Source organism: Protopterus annectens, chromosome 2.part0, assembly GCF_019279795.1.
Source record: "Protopterus annectens isolate FY-2018-M chromosome 2.part0, PAN1.0, whole genome shotgun sequence".
In the NCBI taxonomy this organism is placed as follows: Eukaryota; Metazoa; Chordata; order Ceratodontiformes; family Protopteridae; genus Protopterus; species Protopterus annectens.
Window position 1 is genome coordinate 847,125,762 of NC_056728.1, and position 16,907 is coordinate 847,142,668.

A 16,907-nucleotide genomic window follows, 5' to 3' on the forward strand; every position below is an offset into this window, starting at 1 on the left:
ATTGGCAGCTTTGCATTATTTTGATATTCTATTCTGGGCCAAGCTGGCCTTTGTATCTAGGGGGGCCTTATTAAGGGCTAATATACTGCCTGTCTTCAGCATTTCTAAGATCATACTCGCCATTTATTCTGGATATATACTCTTGGAGGCTCCTGCTCACTACCTCTAGGCATTCTAACCTGCGGCTATGTCTAGCTCTAATTTGCCAGCCTGCCACAGCTTTTTATTTCTACCATTACAGTTTGTAAGCCTACTTTAAGTAGAGCATAGCCTCCTACCCTCTGTAATTCCCCTCCCTCCTTCTCAGGACTGTTCCAGGGAAGACGGTGTCTTTACCTTTTTGTTCAGGGTTATATATATATAGATGTTCGAGTTATATTTGCTGCAGTTTATATTGTTCCTTGTTTCTGGGACTTTGTGTTTGGGGGTGGTTGTTTCGGTGGCTTTACATGCTTATATTTTTTGTATATATATCATATACTGTATGGTTTGTACATGCTTGGTGCAGCAGGTTGTTTTCCGTCAGTCTTCTTTACGCCACCGGCGTACTCTGGGGAGGTGGAAAGGAGGTGACTCCGCGATGCAAGATTAGACGGTAGACGCTCTAACAGGGGGGGACAAGGCTTATGACTTTTATGCCCCCGGTCAAGGATCCTGTTCCCCCATGGGACCTTACTATGGTTCTTCAAGCTCTGGTTGCTCCCCCTTTTGAACCTGCTACAACCACAGACCTAAAATATTTATCTTGGAAAACAGCATTTCTGGTGGCTATTACCTCTACCAAAAGGGTTTCAGAACTGCAGGCCTTGTCCGTCAAAGATGTTCTTTGTGTTTCACTGTTGCAGTCATTACATTAGGGTTATCTGCTAGCAGTAGCCCTCAGTCGGCCTGATCAGCAAAGTCTTGGGTCATGTGTCAGTTGCTGTCCCTTCTTCCATGACGTCAGGTCATCAGGGGTATAAGTCATGCAGCCGACGCCATTATATCAGTCTTTCTTGCCGTGCGGTGCCCGAAGCAGTTAGCAAGTGCCAGTCGACAGACTCCTGAAATTTTCATTTTCGAGTTTCAGAACCAAAGTCTTCAACTAAAGTGAAGTACCCCCATTGGGGAAACTTTTTCTTGCTCCTTACCAATGTCAGTAAAAGTTAATAATTGCATTACTTGTGGAAAGCAAATACCTCATAAAGATTTTCATTCGTACTGTATTCCTTGCCTAGGCCCTAACAATGGCATACCTTGCTGTCGGTTTTGTGCTTTATTTAATCAGCGCACTGTCCATCGCCGGTATATTTTCGCCTCTAAGTATTTCGGTTCTCGGTTTAGTTATCCAGAAATGTCGTCTGTTAGCCATCCGACTACCGGGATTCTGAAAAAATGCAAAGTTAAAGACAGAGACAGGCCGCCGAGGTCCAAAACTGCCGATGATGCTTCTCCTAAGCCAGTCGACAGTTCGCCGGTACTCAGTGAGGCTCTTTCGCAGCCCCGATACCCGTTACTTCTGATTTTCAGGCCTCTACTGAGACCCATTCGGAGTCCGGTATGCCGCGAGATGCTTCAACTATGCAACCCATGGATGTCTCTACCTTAGATGGGTCCGGAGCCGCTGTGCAGGCACCGGCTTCTGAGGGTGTATTCAGGCTTATGGACTTACATATAAAACAGTTGCCTCCTTCATTTAGGCCTACGTCTTGAACCGTGCCTAAAAAAATGATGCCCAGGGCGCATGCTCAGGCCTCTATTTCTAAAAAACAAATGATAAGAATGGCTGAAGATCTTATAACTCTAATCAATGGAAGCCAACCTCTCCCTTCTAAGAGACCTAGGACTCAAGTTGTTTATGAATCTTCTGATCAGGATTCTGATTTTTCTGATTCTTTTGATGATCTGGATTTGCCCTTATCTACTTATGAGGATTCTGATGCAGAGGACTCTATTCCCTCTGCTTCCCCTCCAGAGGATTTTTCTTTTGGTGAAACTTTGCATACTGTAAGGGCGCATTTCCACTGGGAAAGCCAGGATTTTTCTGATTCAAAAAAGAGGCTTAGGGATTTTTTTACTCCTGCCTCAGCATAGGCCTTTAGCTATTCCTGCTGTACTAGACATTGTTGATGATGCTTTTTTGGAATCTAGTTTGGCCCCTGATTCTTTGCCTCCTGCTCCCAGAAAACCTGACCGATATTACAGGGTTCGTGATTCACACAAGTTCCTTTTTAAAAATCCTATTGTGGATCCAGAGACTATTTCACAGGTACCCAAGGGCATTAAGGCTTCTACTGCTAAAAATCCTACCCCTTCTGATAGAGACTCCAGGGCGCTGGATAGATTGGGTAACAAGGTTTACACTTCTGCAGCCTTGGCCATTAGGGCTTTAAACTGCCAGTTTCATATGTTAAAGTATCAGCAACATGTTATTGGATTGCTTAAACAGAAAATGATGTTGATTCCTGACTGTGCGGAAAATACAGAATTATAGGATTTAATGCATTCTGCTGAACAGGTTGGAAAACATACTTTGCAATGTGGATTTGATTCATTAGAGGCCTCTTGCAGGGCTGCTGTTACTGGATCTGTGCTTAGAAGGCATGCTTGGCTTAAGGAGCAATATTTGCCTGATCATGTTAAAGCTAAATTGTTGGATGCTCCCTTAAATCAGGACCGCCTCTTTGGCAACAAGGCTGAGGAAGTTCTTAAAAAGATGGAAGATAAAGCTAAATCTATGCAAACGGTTAAAGATTTCTTACAAGTTCAGCCTCCTAGATTTAGTAGGCACTGGCCCTCTAAGAATTGGTCCTTTCCGGGCCCCTTCCAGGTCTTCTCAAGCCAAACCCAGACACAGCAGAAACCCCAGGTTTCAGGCCCAGGGGACACATGAGACTAAGCAGTGGGGGGGTTTCCACACCCAAACCAGGGAATAGTAAGACTCCCCCTATGGAAAACTGTCTCAGTGACTTGCTTCTAAAACTTCCAAGCACTTCCCAACTGAATGCTCCTTTAGGCGGAAAGATTGGTCTGCAGGCCAAAAACTGGGAACCCGTTACCCAGGACAAATGGGTTTTACATATAGTGTCCCAAGGATACAGATTTCACTTCCACACCTTACCAACACCAAGTGGGTGGCCAGATCTACCCCCAAATCAGTGGGCAGAGGCCCAAAATTAAGTAGTCTCTCTCTTAAGCATGGGAGCTATTCAGTTGGTACCAGAAGAGGAAAAGGGACAAGGTTTCTATTTGAGACTTTTTCTGGTACCCAGAAAAGGCAATACATGGCATCCTATCCTGGACCTTTCTACTCTAAATACCTTTCTGGTCATTCCAAAATTCAAGATGCTGACTCTTCACCAGCTGCTTCCTATGCTAGACAAATATGCACGGTTGGCAACACTGGACTTAAAAGAAGCATACCTGCACATCCCTATCAGGGAGTCTTGCAGAAGATACCTACTCTTCAAAGCAGGTTACATGCACTATCAGTTCTCTGCACTTCCCTTTGGCTTATCGACTGCACCCAGGGTATTCACAAAGTGCCTAGCTCCAGTCATTGCATTTTGCAGGCAAAGAAATATTCAAATATACCCATACCTGGACGATTGTCTAATTCAGGCAGAAAGCCAGGACATACTTTTGAATCATCTGGCCTTTGTTCAAAGGGTACTGACTTGTCTAGGGTACACCATAAACGAAAAGAAATCACAACTGGTACCCTGTCAACAAATTATATTCCTGGGAGCAAGCTTGAGTACAACTTCCCAGATGGCTTTCCTCACGCCAGAGAAACAAATTATTTTGACAACCTACTTCAAATGGCCACAAAAACCCAGTTATCTGCAAGGCAAATACTGCAAGCCTTGGGGTTCATGGCCTCCTGCATTCTTCTAATTCCATATGCAAGGCTGCATATGAGGAAACTGTAATGGTATCTCAAAAGCCTATGGTCAACATTCACAGGATCTAGAAGCAATGATTCCTATCATACCTTGCCTACACCTAGAGTTCCTTTGGTGGGCAGAGGCTTGCCACCAAAACAGGGGACTACCATTCACACTACCCCCTGCCGTCCAAACCTTGACAACAGATGGGACCCACCTGGCAGGGAAGTGCATTCAGGGCAAATGGAACCCAAGTCAAATGCACCTACACATAAATCAAAAGGAAATGTTAGCTGTACAGAATGCTGTGACAGCCTTCAAGGACCACATTCTTCCAGGACAAGTAATGGTAATGACGGACAACACCACGATCATGTGGTACATAAACAAGCAGGTGGGTACGCACTCTTACTCCCTCTGCAGACTAGCCATGGCATTGTGGAACACAGCCTTGAGCTACCAAGTGAATCTACAAGCTCAATTCCTGCCAGGAAAACTAAATACACTGGCAGATGGACTAAGCAGAAACCTCATGGACCCACATGAGTGGAAACTGGAACCGAGGATTTTCAACATGTTGACAAGCAAATGGGGGAGCCCAGCTATAGACCTGTTTGCCTCCCCCCAGAACCATCAATTGGACAAATTTTGCACAAGGATTCCCCACAAACTAGCTTGGTAACTGGATGCTCTATCCTTCCGCTGGAAAAACCTATCAGTTTATGCCTTTCCTCCTCTGCCACTGCTCTCCAAGGTACTACTAAAAATCAAACAGGACAAGCCAAGGATGATCTTAATTGCACCAAACTGGCCACGCCAACATTAGTACTCCCTCCTGCGCAGTGTGTCACACTTGGCCCCATGGTCCCTGCCTCAGACTCCTTCCCTGTTGTCTCAGCAGGAGAACCAGATTCTGCACCCTCACCTGCAAACCCTGAACCTAGCAGCCTGGCTAATTACCTAATCTCTCCTTTACCACCCCTCAGTAAATCAGTGATGGATATCATTTTAGAGGCTAGGAGGCCTAGTACCAGAAAATCTTATGCTCCAAAATGGAAAAGATTTTGTACCTGGAACCAGTCACAAGGGATGAGCGTAACAGTGCCCAATTTACCTCCGATTCTATGATATTTGACTGAGATGCTTCATAAGGGCTTGTCTTTTTCCTCCATCAAAATTCATGCCTCAGCCATTTCAGCTCATTATAGCACAGAGCCTCCCCTCTTTTCTCACCCACTGCTCAAGCAGTTCCTCAGAGGGGCCAAAATTTTAAGGCCACCCAGGAGAGCTCCAACTCCAACATGGGACCTTAACTTTGTCTTGGAGAAACTCGCTCTTCCTCCTTTCGAGCCAGCTGCTACTGCAGATTTAAAATTCCTTTCCTGGAAAACAGCTTTCCTTTTAGCAATCATTTCTGCAAGAAGGGCATCTGAATTACAGGCCCTTATGGCAGTGGAGCCTTTCATCATCTTTCATGCGGACAGGGTGTCCCTCAGAACCAATCCCTCCTTCATGCCCAAGGTGGTATCCGGTGTGGCTCTTAATCAGTCCATTCATTTGCCTACCTTCTTTCCTAACCCAGAGAACAAAGGGGAACGGATACTGCACTCCTTAGATGTGCACAGACAACTTAGATTCTGCTTGGACAGGACTAAACCTCAAAGGAAATTTGAACAACTGCTGGTGGCATTTGCTGCAGGGACAGAGGGGAAAGTATTTCATAGCAAACAATTTCAAAATGGATAGGCCACTGCATTCTTTTCTGCTATAAGCACCATGGAAAACCTATCCCACAGGGCATCAGACCCCATTCAACCAGGGCCGCATCTACCTCTACAGCCTTTCTCAGGGGCGTCCCTACCAGGGACATCCTAGAGGCTGCTACCTGGAGTTCTGTACATACTTTCACCAAGCATCATCATTTGCCAGTTTTCTCTAAATCCAGAGCTGGTTTTTCTCTGCAGTCTTGCAGGGTCTTATAGCTGGTCCTAATTCTATTTAAATTCCTACTCCCAACCTTTGCTTTGGGAATCCCCAAATGTAATGACTGCAACAGTGAAACACGAAGAACATAGTACAGTTGTGTACACTTACTATAAATGTAGATGTTCAAGTGTATTCACTGTTGCAGTCCTAGTTACCCACCCTCCAGCCCCCTCTCTTCCTTTGGCTATCTACTCTCACTTACTATGCTCAAAAAGCTTTTTGGTGTAGTTGCTTTTTTGTTGGAGGTATATCCTTGTATTATAGATTTAATTGCTTCCCATTAGGGGGCACCTGACATCTGGGGCAAGAAAAACTGATGAAATGGCGTCGGCTGCATGTTTTATACCCCTGATGACCTGATGTAATGGAAGAAGGGACAGCAACCGATGCAGGACACAAGACTTTGTTAATCAGGCTGACTGAGGGCTACTGCAAGCAGATAACCCTAATGTAATGACTGCAACAGTGAATACACTCTAACATCTACATTTATGGTAAGTGTACACAACTGTACTTTCCTTATATGATTTTTCACAAAGATAGGGTTTCCCTTCGGACCAATCCATCCTTTCTTTCTTAGGTGCATCACCAGTTAATATCAATCAGACTGTCAATTTACCCGTTTTCTTTCTTAATTTTGCTAACAAGATGGAATACAAACTCCACCTGCAGGATGTTCATAGACAGTTACGATTCTATTTACACAGGACAAAAAAATGTGCGTAAATCTGATCAATTGTTTGTATCCTTCTATAAACCCTTTTTGAGAAAACCTATCTCCATGGTCACTATTGCTGGATGGATTTCTTCATGCATCCTTCAGTTCTATAAGGACAAAGGCATGTCTCCTCCGTGTCAGGTGAGAGCTCATTCTACTAGATCCATGACTACGTCTGCGGCCTTTTGGTCTAGAGTCTCTTTGGATGATATTTGTTCTGCAGCTACTTGGTCCTCCTCTCATACATTTATTTCTCATTACAAATTGGATTCGTCTTCCAGAAGGAGAGCATCCTTTGGTTCCGCGGTGCTCCAGAATATCCTTCCATGAGGGCCACCCAGGAGTTTAGTAGCTGGGGACCGTGTCCCACAGGTTGAAGACCAAATGAAGTAAGCTACTTTGGATAAAGAAGTTATGTACTCACCATAACGTTCCATCTGAGTAATTCTGCTTCATTTGTCTTCAACTGTCCCTTCCTCCTTCCCCTGGACCTTGGCATATGAACAGCCTATGGGCTGCAGTTGTAGGTCTCAAGTATTTTTTCAGGTCGGGTTATCAGTATAATATTCAGCAAACTCGATCTGGGGGTTGGAAGATAGTGGAGGTGTATTATGGGTAAGGGGAGGAGCTTAGAGCTCGGAGCAGATGCTAGTAAGGTTGCTGGCTCAGATCTGATATGGATCTGGTATCCCACAGGTTGAAGACAAATGAAGTAGAACTACTCAGATGGAACGTTATGGTGAGTACATAACTTCTTTTTTCTGGACATTGTCCACCAGTGGGGTACTCCTCAGGTAGATCTTTTTGACTTCCCTCTCTGAACAGACCAGACAACTTTCTCTCTTTTGCACCAGAGTCCCATATCCTGACTTGGAAGGTAGACACCCTATCTTTTTCCTGGAAGGGAATGTTTCATTATGCCTTCTCATACCAAGGGTCTTGTTCAGGATAGAGCATGGCTTTCCTAAAATCTTGTTGGTGACCCCCTTTTGGCCCAGACAGCATTGGTTTCCTCTTCTTCTGCATTTAGCTAAGGGCAATCATTACAGGTGGAATCACAGGGTGGACCTACTCACATAGGATAAGGGGTCTCTCATACATCCCTACTTGTCCACTGTTCAACTGACATTGTGGGTGATAGGGTTTTGATCCCTTTTAGACACCTTTTTTTTCTGAGGACATGCTTCTGGTTCTGCAGGAGGCCAGAAACCTACTACCAGGAATCTTATTTGTCCAAATGGAAGAGATTTTCTGTTTGGTGTCTTGCTCAAAACCGTATCCCCTTTCTGTGGAATTTCCTTTAATTCGGTCTTATTTGTGTGAGTTGCACAATGCTGTGTTGGCATACTCTTTTGTTGAAGGCCATCTGTCAGCCATTTCTGCTTGTCTGCCTTTGACTCCTCCTTTGGCTTCTGGATTTAAGGTTAAACAATTCTTTAAAGGTGTCCTTCATATTGCCACCACCCCTCCCCCAGAAGCCTGTTCCTCCTCCTTGGCCTGGGATCTTAATTTTGTCTTGGAAAAATTGACTCAGGCTCCTTTTGAGCCTACAGCTTCTATTTATTTACAGTACTGGATGTTCTTCATCTCACATTGCTGCAGTCCTAACACTTGGGTAGTCCGCTGTCCCTCGGTCGGCCCGAATATCAGAGTATAAGGCTGACATGCTCATAAGGCATTTGGAGACGAGAACAGAAGGTAAATGTACAAAATGCGACGACGCCCATATCCTCCTCCTTTTTGTTCACGCATGGTCCGGTGGCAAGTGAGTGTTGGGGCCTGCAATTTTGCCCTGAAATTTTTTCAATTCGGAGTTTCAGACCTTAGTCAGAGTTGAGAAGATTTTGCTGAATTTTTTTTTTTTCACCTTGGTGTTTTACCGACGTCAGAAAAGTGAATAACTTCAAAAAAGGGTGAAACACTGATCGAGATAATTATTATTACTTGTTTGGGACCTACCTAATTTTGGGGACCTGAGCGCCAGCGTTGTTGGGTGTCGCGTTGGTAGTAAGGCTTGAACGCGCCATAAAGGTCTGGATTTTGGGTGTGTTGGGTTAGCCGTTGGATGCAATTACAATATGCGTTGGATGCTCCGGCCGTTCTTTCCTCAAAGAAGCGAGACAAGGCATTAAACCTAGAGTTAAAGGAGTTTCCGAACCGACCGACTGTTCTCTGGCGGAGGCAGTGGGACCCCCAGGAAGAGTGTGGCCCTCTCTGGAGAGGGAGGAACTGGTGTTTTTAGCTGTAGTTCCCAGGAGGCAGAGGCAGGTGTAGGCTGGCAGGTCAGGCAGGTAACTGGCTTCCAGGTAACTGTGTCTAGGCCCCTCTCTGTTTAAGCTTTCTCCTCTTCTCAGTTCTACAGGTCTGGTGCCTGGGCATGGGTTTTAAAATGGCAGAAGGTGTTCAGCCCAAGAAGAGGCTGCATAAAGCTCCAGAAGATTTATACAGGATGATTAGATGTCTGCCCTCCTGAGCAGGCTTCGATGGATGGAACCTGTGTTGGGGGGGATTGAGCAGGGTGTTCGGTCTGAGTTCTGCAGGCTTCGGGATGTTCTGACCTTCTATTCTGGATCCTGAGGATGATTCTTCAGAGACTATCTCTCCTCCTCCTGATGATTCAATTTCTTTCCTTCACCCTTCAGCTTTTTTTTTGAAAAGGCTTCACTTTTTTTGGAGAGCCCAGCAAATGGAAAAGAATTTTTTCCTGTTTTGAGATTGGGCTTAGGGTTTGCTTGTGCTTCTCTTATGTGGTTGAATTGCCTCCTCTTCCTGTTCTCAATCCTGTCTCTTAATCCTCCCCGGCCTAGGTGTTAAGGCTTCTGTTGTCAAGAAATCCAGTCCGCAGATAAAGAGGCCAGGCCTTGATAGGTGGGAAAGAAAGTTTTATTTTCCTTCTTCCCATGAGAGAGAGAGAATGTTTAGTTTCCAGTGTTGAAATAAAATATCAAAATTCCTTCCTTTCACAGTTGAAATCTGATGCTTTTCTATAAGGTATTGATTGTAAAGAGTTACAAGATTATTAGTGTTTTGTGCATGGTTCTGAACGGGTTGCAATGTGGTTTTGCTGCTGTGGTTTTGATGCTGGCCCAGGCTGGCTGCCACTGGGCTGGGTCTTCGCAGGCTTGCTGAGGGATCAAAATCATGAGATCAAAATTTATCTAAAACTAGGAAAGGCATGACATTCCTCCTCAACAAAGAATAGAGGCTCAAGCAAATTTTTTCTGTTACTCCCATTAGGGGCATACAGCCAGTTCCTATGCCAGAAAGGGGCCTAGATTTTATTCTTGCCTGTTCCCTTGTGCCAAAAGGGAACAAATTTATGAATTTTGGATTTATCTATCCTCAACACACACTTATCCTGAAATGTTGAAGTTTCAAATGTTGACAGCTACTACAACTTACTCGACTGGGATCACTGGGATGTGGATCTCCTCTTTTGGAAGCCTATCAGGCTAAGTTGCAGGTGCCTTTCTAACCCCCGGAAAAAAAAAAATCCTTTTTCCCTTTCATCTCTCTAGCTTTCAGTTCAGTCCGGCTGACTGCAAGGTCAGTCCTTCAAGCCTTCATGGCATCTTGTATTCTATTGGCTCCCAATGCCAAAACTGCATATGAGGAAGTTGCAATGTATCTCAAGAATGTATGGACACAGCACTGCCTGCATCTGGACACTGTCATTCTCAAATAATAATGCATTCAAAAAAGATTTTTTGGAATTTTTGTGGTGGGTCTAGGAATGTCACACTCTCTGTGATCCAGCCAGAGACCCATGCCTCAGACAAAGCTTGGGGAGCCTCTCAATGAGGAAAGTGGCTAGAGAGGATAGTGGGAAAGTGGAAGACAAGATCTCAGTATCATCATGGAGTCATCATAGGTCCAGTTTAGAGGAGCAGTTAGTTTTCCAGTTTTTTTGCATTACTTTTTGGATACTAGGTGTTGATTCTATTCTATTATTATTCATCATGCTGCAGCAATTTCAGCTCACTACGACTGTGACCACCATTGTTTTCTCATCCTTTGTTCAAGCAATTTCTTAGAGGGAAAAGAAAGCAGACCCTGCTCCTAGAGCCCAAGAGATCTCTTCAATTTGTGTTGTACTTTTGGAAGACTGTTTTTTTGTCCTCACCTCAACCAGAGGAGTGTCTGGGCTGCAGGCCTTTATGGCTGTTCTTCCGTTTTTTTTTTTTGTTTTTTTCATAAGGACAGTGTCTCTCTTCATACTAATCCTTCTTTTATGCCCATGGTGGTAAATGAGTGGTCTCTTAATCCATCTATTAATTTTTCTACTTTTTTTCTGTTGTCTGTTGCCATTTAGTAAGAAAGTTCTTCACACCCTGGATCTGCATAGATAACTCTGATATTTGGATAAAATTAAAGCCATTTGTAAATCTGAGCAACTTTTTTGTTTCTTTTCATCCTAGGTCTTTGGAATTTCTTTGGCTGTTTCTAGGCAACTATTTCTTCTTAGATGTCAAAGCCATTTCCTTTTGTTACTCTTTTTATGGGAAAAGCCTTTCTTCTTTTGTTAAGGGTCATTCTTCCAGGGATGTGGTTTCTTCTGGTGCTTTTTTTCAAGAGATTGGATACCACCTCTGTCCTTGAGGCAGCTACTTGGACTTATTTGCATACTTTTACCAAGCACTATAAATTGAATGGGATTTCCAGGGCTAGAGATGGATTTGCCAGGGCTATCTTGCATGACTTTCTTGAAGGCTCTGCTGGAACTTTCTCCTCCCACTTTTCCTCCTGAGCTTTTGTACTCTTCCTACTGCAAGGAATACAATAGTGATATAGAAGGACATAGTACAGTTGTGTAAAATCTTACCGTAACAGTAGATGATTTGCCTAGTTTTGCAAACTCTATTCTAAACACTGAGGAGTCTCTATTCTTTGTCAGAAATCTTTTTGCAATCCAGGTTTTCAGCTCAGTTTGGAAAAGTCATCTCTCATTCCTTCTCGCAGAATATTTTTTTCTAGGATGCATGCCTGCTAGACATTTCACAAATGAATGTCTTCCTACATCAGGGAAGAAAAAGTAATCCTTTATAAAGAATTCAGTTTTTTTCTTTAAACTCTGACAACAAGGGAGTGCCCCAGGATATTAGGATATGTGGCCCCTGCAATTCTCATGATCCCTTTAGCTAGATAATAGTTGAGCAAAATTCCGTGGTTTCTAAAATTAGTCTGGACCCATCACCCTCTATATTTCCAAGTCCCTTTACTGAACTTTGTCAAAAAGGAACTTCACTGGTGGATAGACCAGTTTAATCTGGATCCAGGTCTTCCAATTCCCCCTCAGCTCCTTCCCAATGTGTAACTGTAGATGCTTCAGACTGCCTGCAGGACTGTATCCGAGAAAGACAAGGTACAAGGTCTTTGGCTCCATAGCTTCAAAAGGAAGCACATACACATCAAATAAATGAACCATTTGTGGACTCTAGGACCTTTTCTGGTAATCACAACTAACACCAATGTCATGTGGTATATAAACATGTGGGGGGTGACCAAGTTGTACCCCTCATGCAGACTTGCAATGTTAGCCTGGGAACTTGCAGTCCAGAGCAACATATTCCTGGAGACTACTACTATTCTGATAAAGCAGAACCAGGACAGACCCCAACAAATGGATATTACACATAGGGATCTTCCCGGCCATTATCCAGCAGTAGAAAACTCCCCAGATAGATCAGTTTGTCTCAATTCACAACAGACAGTTGAAAAAGTTCTGCTCCATGATTTCTTGCACAAAGGCCTGGAGGAAAGATGCCTTCAGTTTCCCATGGACATAAAGATTCTTTTATGCCTTCCCCATTTCTCTTGATAACAAGAGTTCTTTTAAAAATTCCAAAAGGGCTCTCCAAAGATATTGGCCCTGACAACAGTGTTTCCCCCTTCTGTTAAAATGCTCAAGGGCAACTTCCCCACAAGAATGACTTCCACAGGACAAGGGAATGGAAGGCACCCCTAAAGCTTTGGACAGTGGCCAGATGTCTGATCTTTGGCAGAATTTGTCCCATATAGCTTAGGCTACTGAAAGTGTTGTATTTGAACATCTACTATTACTTGCACAATTGTGCTTTTCTATGTGTTTTTAGAAAAAAATAGACCCTTTCTTTGTCTATTTGTAGTGGAATATTGTACATGTTATTATTCTGGAGAAGGCTAATACTGTGTGTGTGTGTATATATATGTATATATATATATATATATATATATATATATGTATATATATATATATATATATATATATATATATATACGGTCATGTATTTTAAACTACAGAAAGAAACATTAGCCATTGCTGCACTTGATCTGACTGGAGTTGTGACATTCTGCTTTACATTTTATCAAACAAGACACAGGTTTTAACAGAAGCACCATTCTGTGACAACAGATGATATTCTGAAATACCCAAACTGTAGTTGCTGCAACATGGGGATAGGACTGACTGGAGCTGTGATATTTTACTTTGCTTTTTATACCACTGGAGAACTAACCTACTTTATTTTAAATAATTCTGAAACATAACAATTGGCATAGTAGTATTTTCTGACTCAACAGGAGTTATGGCATTCTGTTTTTCATTTTATGAGACTGAACACAGTCATTACAATATAATAATGCTCTTTGGTAGCAAGAGCTGTTCTACAGCACCTGAACTGTACTTTGACTGAAGCTGTGATGTGGGATGGGGTTTCCGAGTGGAACAGTTTGGAATTTGTATTGCATTTTATAACAATGGAAAAATAACATACAAAATGACTTGTGTGTGTGTGTGTGTGTGTGTGTGTGTGTGTGTGTGTACATGTGTGTGTGTGTGTGTGTGTGTGTGTGTGTACGTACAGACATATATATGGGTCTGCTTCTAAATTTTGACCTTTCACAAGTATGAATTTCTTATGGTTGAGACCATAAGATCAAACGTGAAAGTTCAAACTGTTTAAATGGAGATTGCCGTACAGCGCAGAATGGTATATTTACTGTTTTCATCGCTGCATTGCAATCTTGGAGTTGGTATATTTAATTAGCAGGGGGTGTGGGGGGTGCAGGGGGACTTACCCCCTGCAAAAACGTAAAAAAAAAAGTTTAAATTTTTTTTATTTCATTTTCACAAGTTCGATCTGATGGTATCACAATAAGAAATTTGAACTTGTGAAAGTTCGAAATTTAGAAGTAGACCCATATAGGTATATGTATGTAATATGTATATTTTACATATGTATTGTTTCAAATTAAGTAGTTGTTAAACTGCAGATTTTCAGTCAGTTACTTTATTATGGGATTATGGCGCTAGTAAAAAAACGCTGTTTTAGTCTGTGTTGTCCATTTTGCTTGTATTGCATTTACTTGTCAAATGTTTGTGAAGTTTGACCAAACAGGTTTAAACATTTACAGATGCAATTTGCTGAGTCAGTGTTTTTTTTTTCGCACTAGTTAGTGATGCAACAGCACCATTAATGCATTAATATTGTTAAAAAACTTATGGAAGAAGTGTGGCTCTGATTTAAATCTACTTGAATCAGTATGTAAGGGACAGCAAGCTGTGTATTATCAACTTTAACCCTTTTTTCAGTTTTCAGCATTAGCATACTGAGTACTACATACTGTTATGTAAATATAACTGTGTTTACCATCAGAGTATGACACACTTGATTTTCTTCAACCTGTGTAGATATGGACTATATTTTAAGCATTATGCTGCTGGTAGATTGCATCCTATTTGTATATGTGAACATTTCTGAGAACTCCAAGAAAAAGTAAAACATTCTCTCTAAAATAAATAAAAAAAGCAATGCACGAAATTGCTAAATTATTAAAGCAATCAAGAAATAAGTTTCCTTCTTACTGGAAGAACATAACCAAAATAGAAAAACGGGACAATGAAAGTAACTAAAAACCAATAACAGAATAAGTGAGAAAAAATGAGGTTGAATAATGGAGCAGCAAACCATCCATGGGTTGTGAGTAATGCATGTGTATTTAGACTTGGCTTTATATGGTGATCTGAGCTTTGCCATCATTAACAAACCACTCCAGGCATGGGTAAACCCTGCATTTCAATCCTACCTGTAATTTATTCAAAAAATGCAATAACTTCATATATGAGCAATGAAATGATCACTGTCATACTGCAGTTTATTGACATCTGTTTAACAGCTGTGCTCTTCATATAGTGGAGGAAACAGTTTGTCTGCTGTAAATTGAAGTCTATGATGCCTAAATGCATTAATTTCCAAAGAGGGATATGTTTGCTAATAAAGCATTTAGGGCATTTACGTTCTTATTATGGTTTGTTTATTATGTATTTTTTGCAGGTATTGTGTAATGACTGCCACGTTCGTGGTGCTGTGCCATTCCATGTTCTCTGGATGAAGTGCCCTGGGTGTGGGTCCTATAACACTGTTCAGGACGGAATGCTTGTTGAGCAGCAGCCCTCACAGCAGGAGCAACATTGACAAGAAAAGAGTACAATACATATTTTAGTGGTTTGCAAAATTGCCTGTTTTGGATGGGATATTATTAAAATGAAGAAAGAATTACTCTTGTTGCATTTTTGAATATAGTTTTTTTTTTTTTTTTTTTTGCAGTAGTGAAAAACTGTTCACTCTGCCGTGTGCCTGACTTGATCTTTTTATGATTGCTAGTTTTAGAAGATGACACGTAAACAATGTAAATGTTTAGATGGTGCAGTATGTTCGGTTTCCCAATTGAAGTACTGGTCATCTTACTGTTCCCTTTCAGTCTGCTGTTAATATTTTATGCATTACTTACAGTAAAAGGGGAAATTAATGATCATTGATTTTATTTTTCATTATTCAGCACCTGCGATGCTGTAATATTACATATTTCTTTTCTTAGATTTTTTATTTTCTGCTGCCCAGCAGATATTACAGTCCATTTACAAATTATTTTAATGATTGTGTTCATCATTGTTTTGTGTTTTTAACCTTTAATGGTCCAGACATTCTGACCTTATTTAGACTTGAAAGTAATCCTGCAGTCATGAAGGTACACAGCAGTAACAAACTGTTTCAGTACAAGCCAGCACAAGACTTTATATTACCCTGATTTACTTTGAAGGTTTTGTTCTAGGATGTGTGATGGGCATTGGTGCTACATTGCAAACTGTGTGCTGCTACCCTAATACTACCCAGTGGTACTGCAATGGCAGATAAGAGTGCTGGTTTAGGGGCTTTTGACTCTTTCCTCATCCAGTGTCTGCAAACATTGATCAAACTAAGCCTGTTTAATGGTTTAATGAGCAGTTCTGTTATATTAAAACATTTGCTTACTATTGCACATTACCTACCAAAAAATTGCCATTGACCTGATCCTAGAGTGGAAGATGGCAATAATAAATGCAGCTGCATTATAATATGCAGGCATTTTTTGTTTTATTTTACTTTTGTTTTGTTTTTTTCCTTTCCTTTTTTTAACCTAGGTAGGCCCATTTTAACCCTACATTATGTAGTTTGTTTCCCAAAGAGTCCTCAGTAACAGATTCTTACAGCATCCTGCCGAATCTGATACATTTCCAGGGATTTAGTCCAGTGCACTTCACACGATTGAATCCATTAACCAGATTATAGCCTTGAGATGCATAATTATATTCTTTCCCCACATAGAATTAGATGATGTATGCAGTGACGTTGCAGTGCCACAGTACTTTGTTTGTCATTCATTATGCCCCCTGAGGAAATTGCATCTCCATCCACCACCAGGAGGCAGACACATGGTGGTACAAATGAGAACAGGTATTCAGCTGGTTGCCTTCCCTGTCGCACTCAGCTGTGCGAGTGATTTGACTTGGGCACATGAATCAGGCTGTTTTATATCACAGAACATTTGCCTTAGTTCAGTAAGCTTGAAGTTGTTATTCTTTAGGTCTCATTTGTTTGTTGGCTCACCTTCAGTGCTGTCCAAATCTTACGCCTGTGACATGTTCCCAAGCTTTAGTCAAAAAAAAGATGGGCAACAATCCTTGTGAGGTAACCAGTATTTATTAATGAAGCAGCAGCCAGTTCCATGTTAGTATAAAATTACACTAAACAAAAATAACAAACCAGTTTCGGCACTATGGCCTTCGACAGTGTATTAAAACAAAAAGCCACTTACAGCATATAAATATATACCCCAGTCATAATGAATTGGTCCACCCATCATGTTATCTAATTAAGAAGTTAAAGGTGCTCATTCAGTCCAGGGAGAATTAAGTCCCCCAGTCTAGTTATCCAAATGTTTTCCTTTTTATTTAATATATCATGCCAACCATCTTTCAAACTTCTATTCCTATAATTCTATCAGTAAGAATGAGCCTAAACTGTGCAGTGGGATGTTTT

At 41.7% G+C, this 16,907-nt stretch overlaps 1 protein-coding gene across 2 annotated transcripts in view; it reads left to right on the forward strand.

The window, feature by feature from the left end:
* The window catches only part of RCHY1 (ring finger and CHY zinc finger domain containing 1), a 690,901-nt gene extending 675,794 nt beyond the window's left edge, over window positions 1-15,107 (forward strand). For both annotated transcript variants that reach the window (XM_044061114.1, XM_044061115.1), the window contains one exon: window positions 14,883-15,107. In XM_044061114.1, the coding sequence (XP_043917049.1) occupies window positions 14,883-15,023 (141 nt within the window). In that variant the 3' untranslated portion in view covers window positions 15,024-15,107. The remainder of the gene's footprint in view (window positions 1-14,882) is intronic.
* Window positions 15,108-16,907: the final 1,800 nt, after the last annotated feature.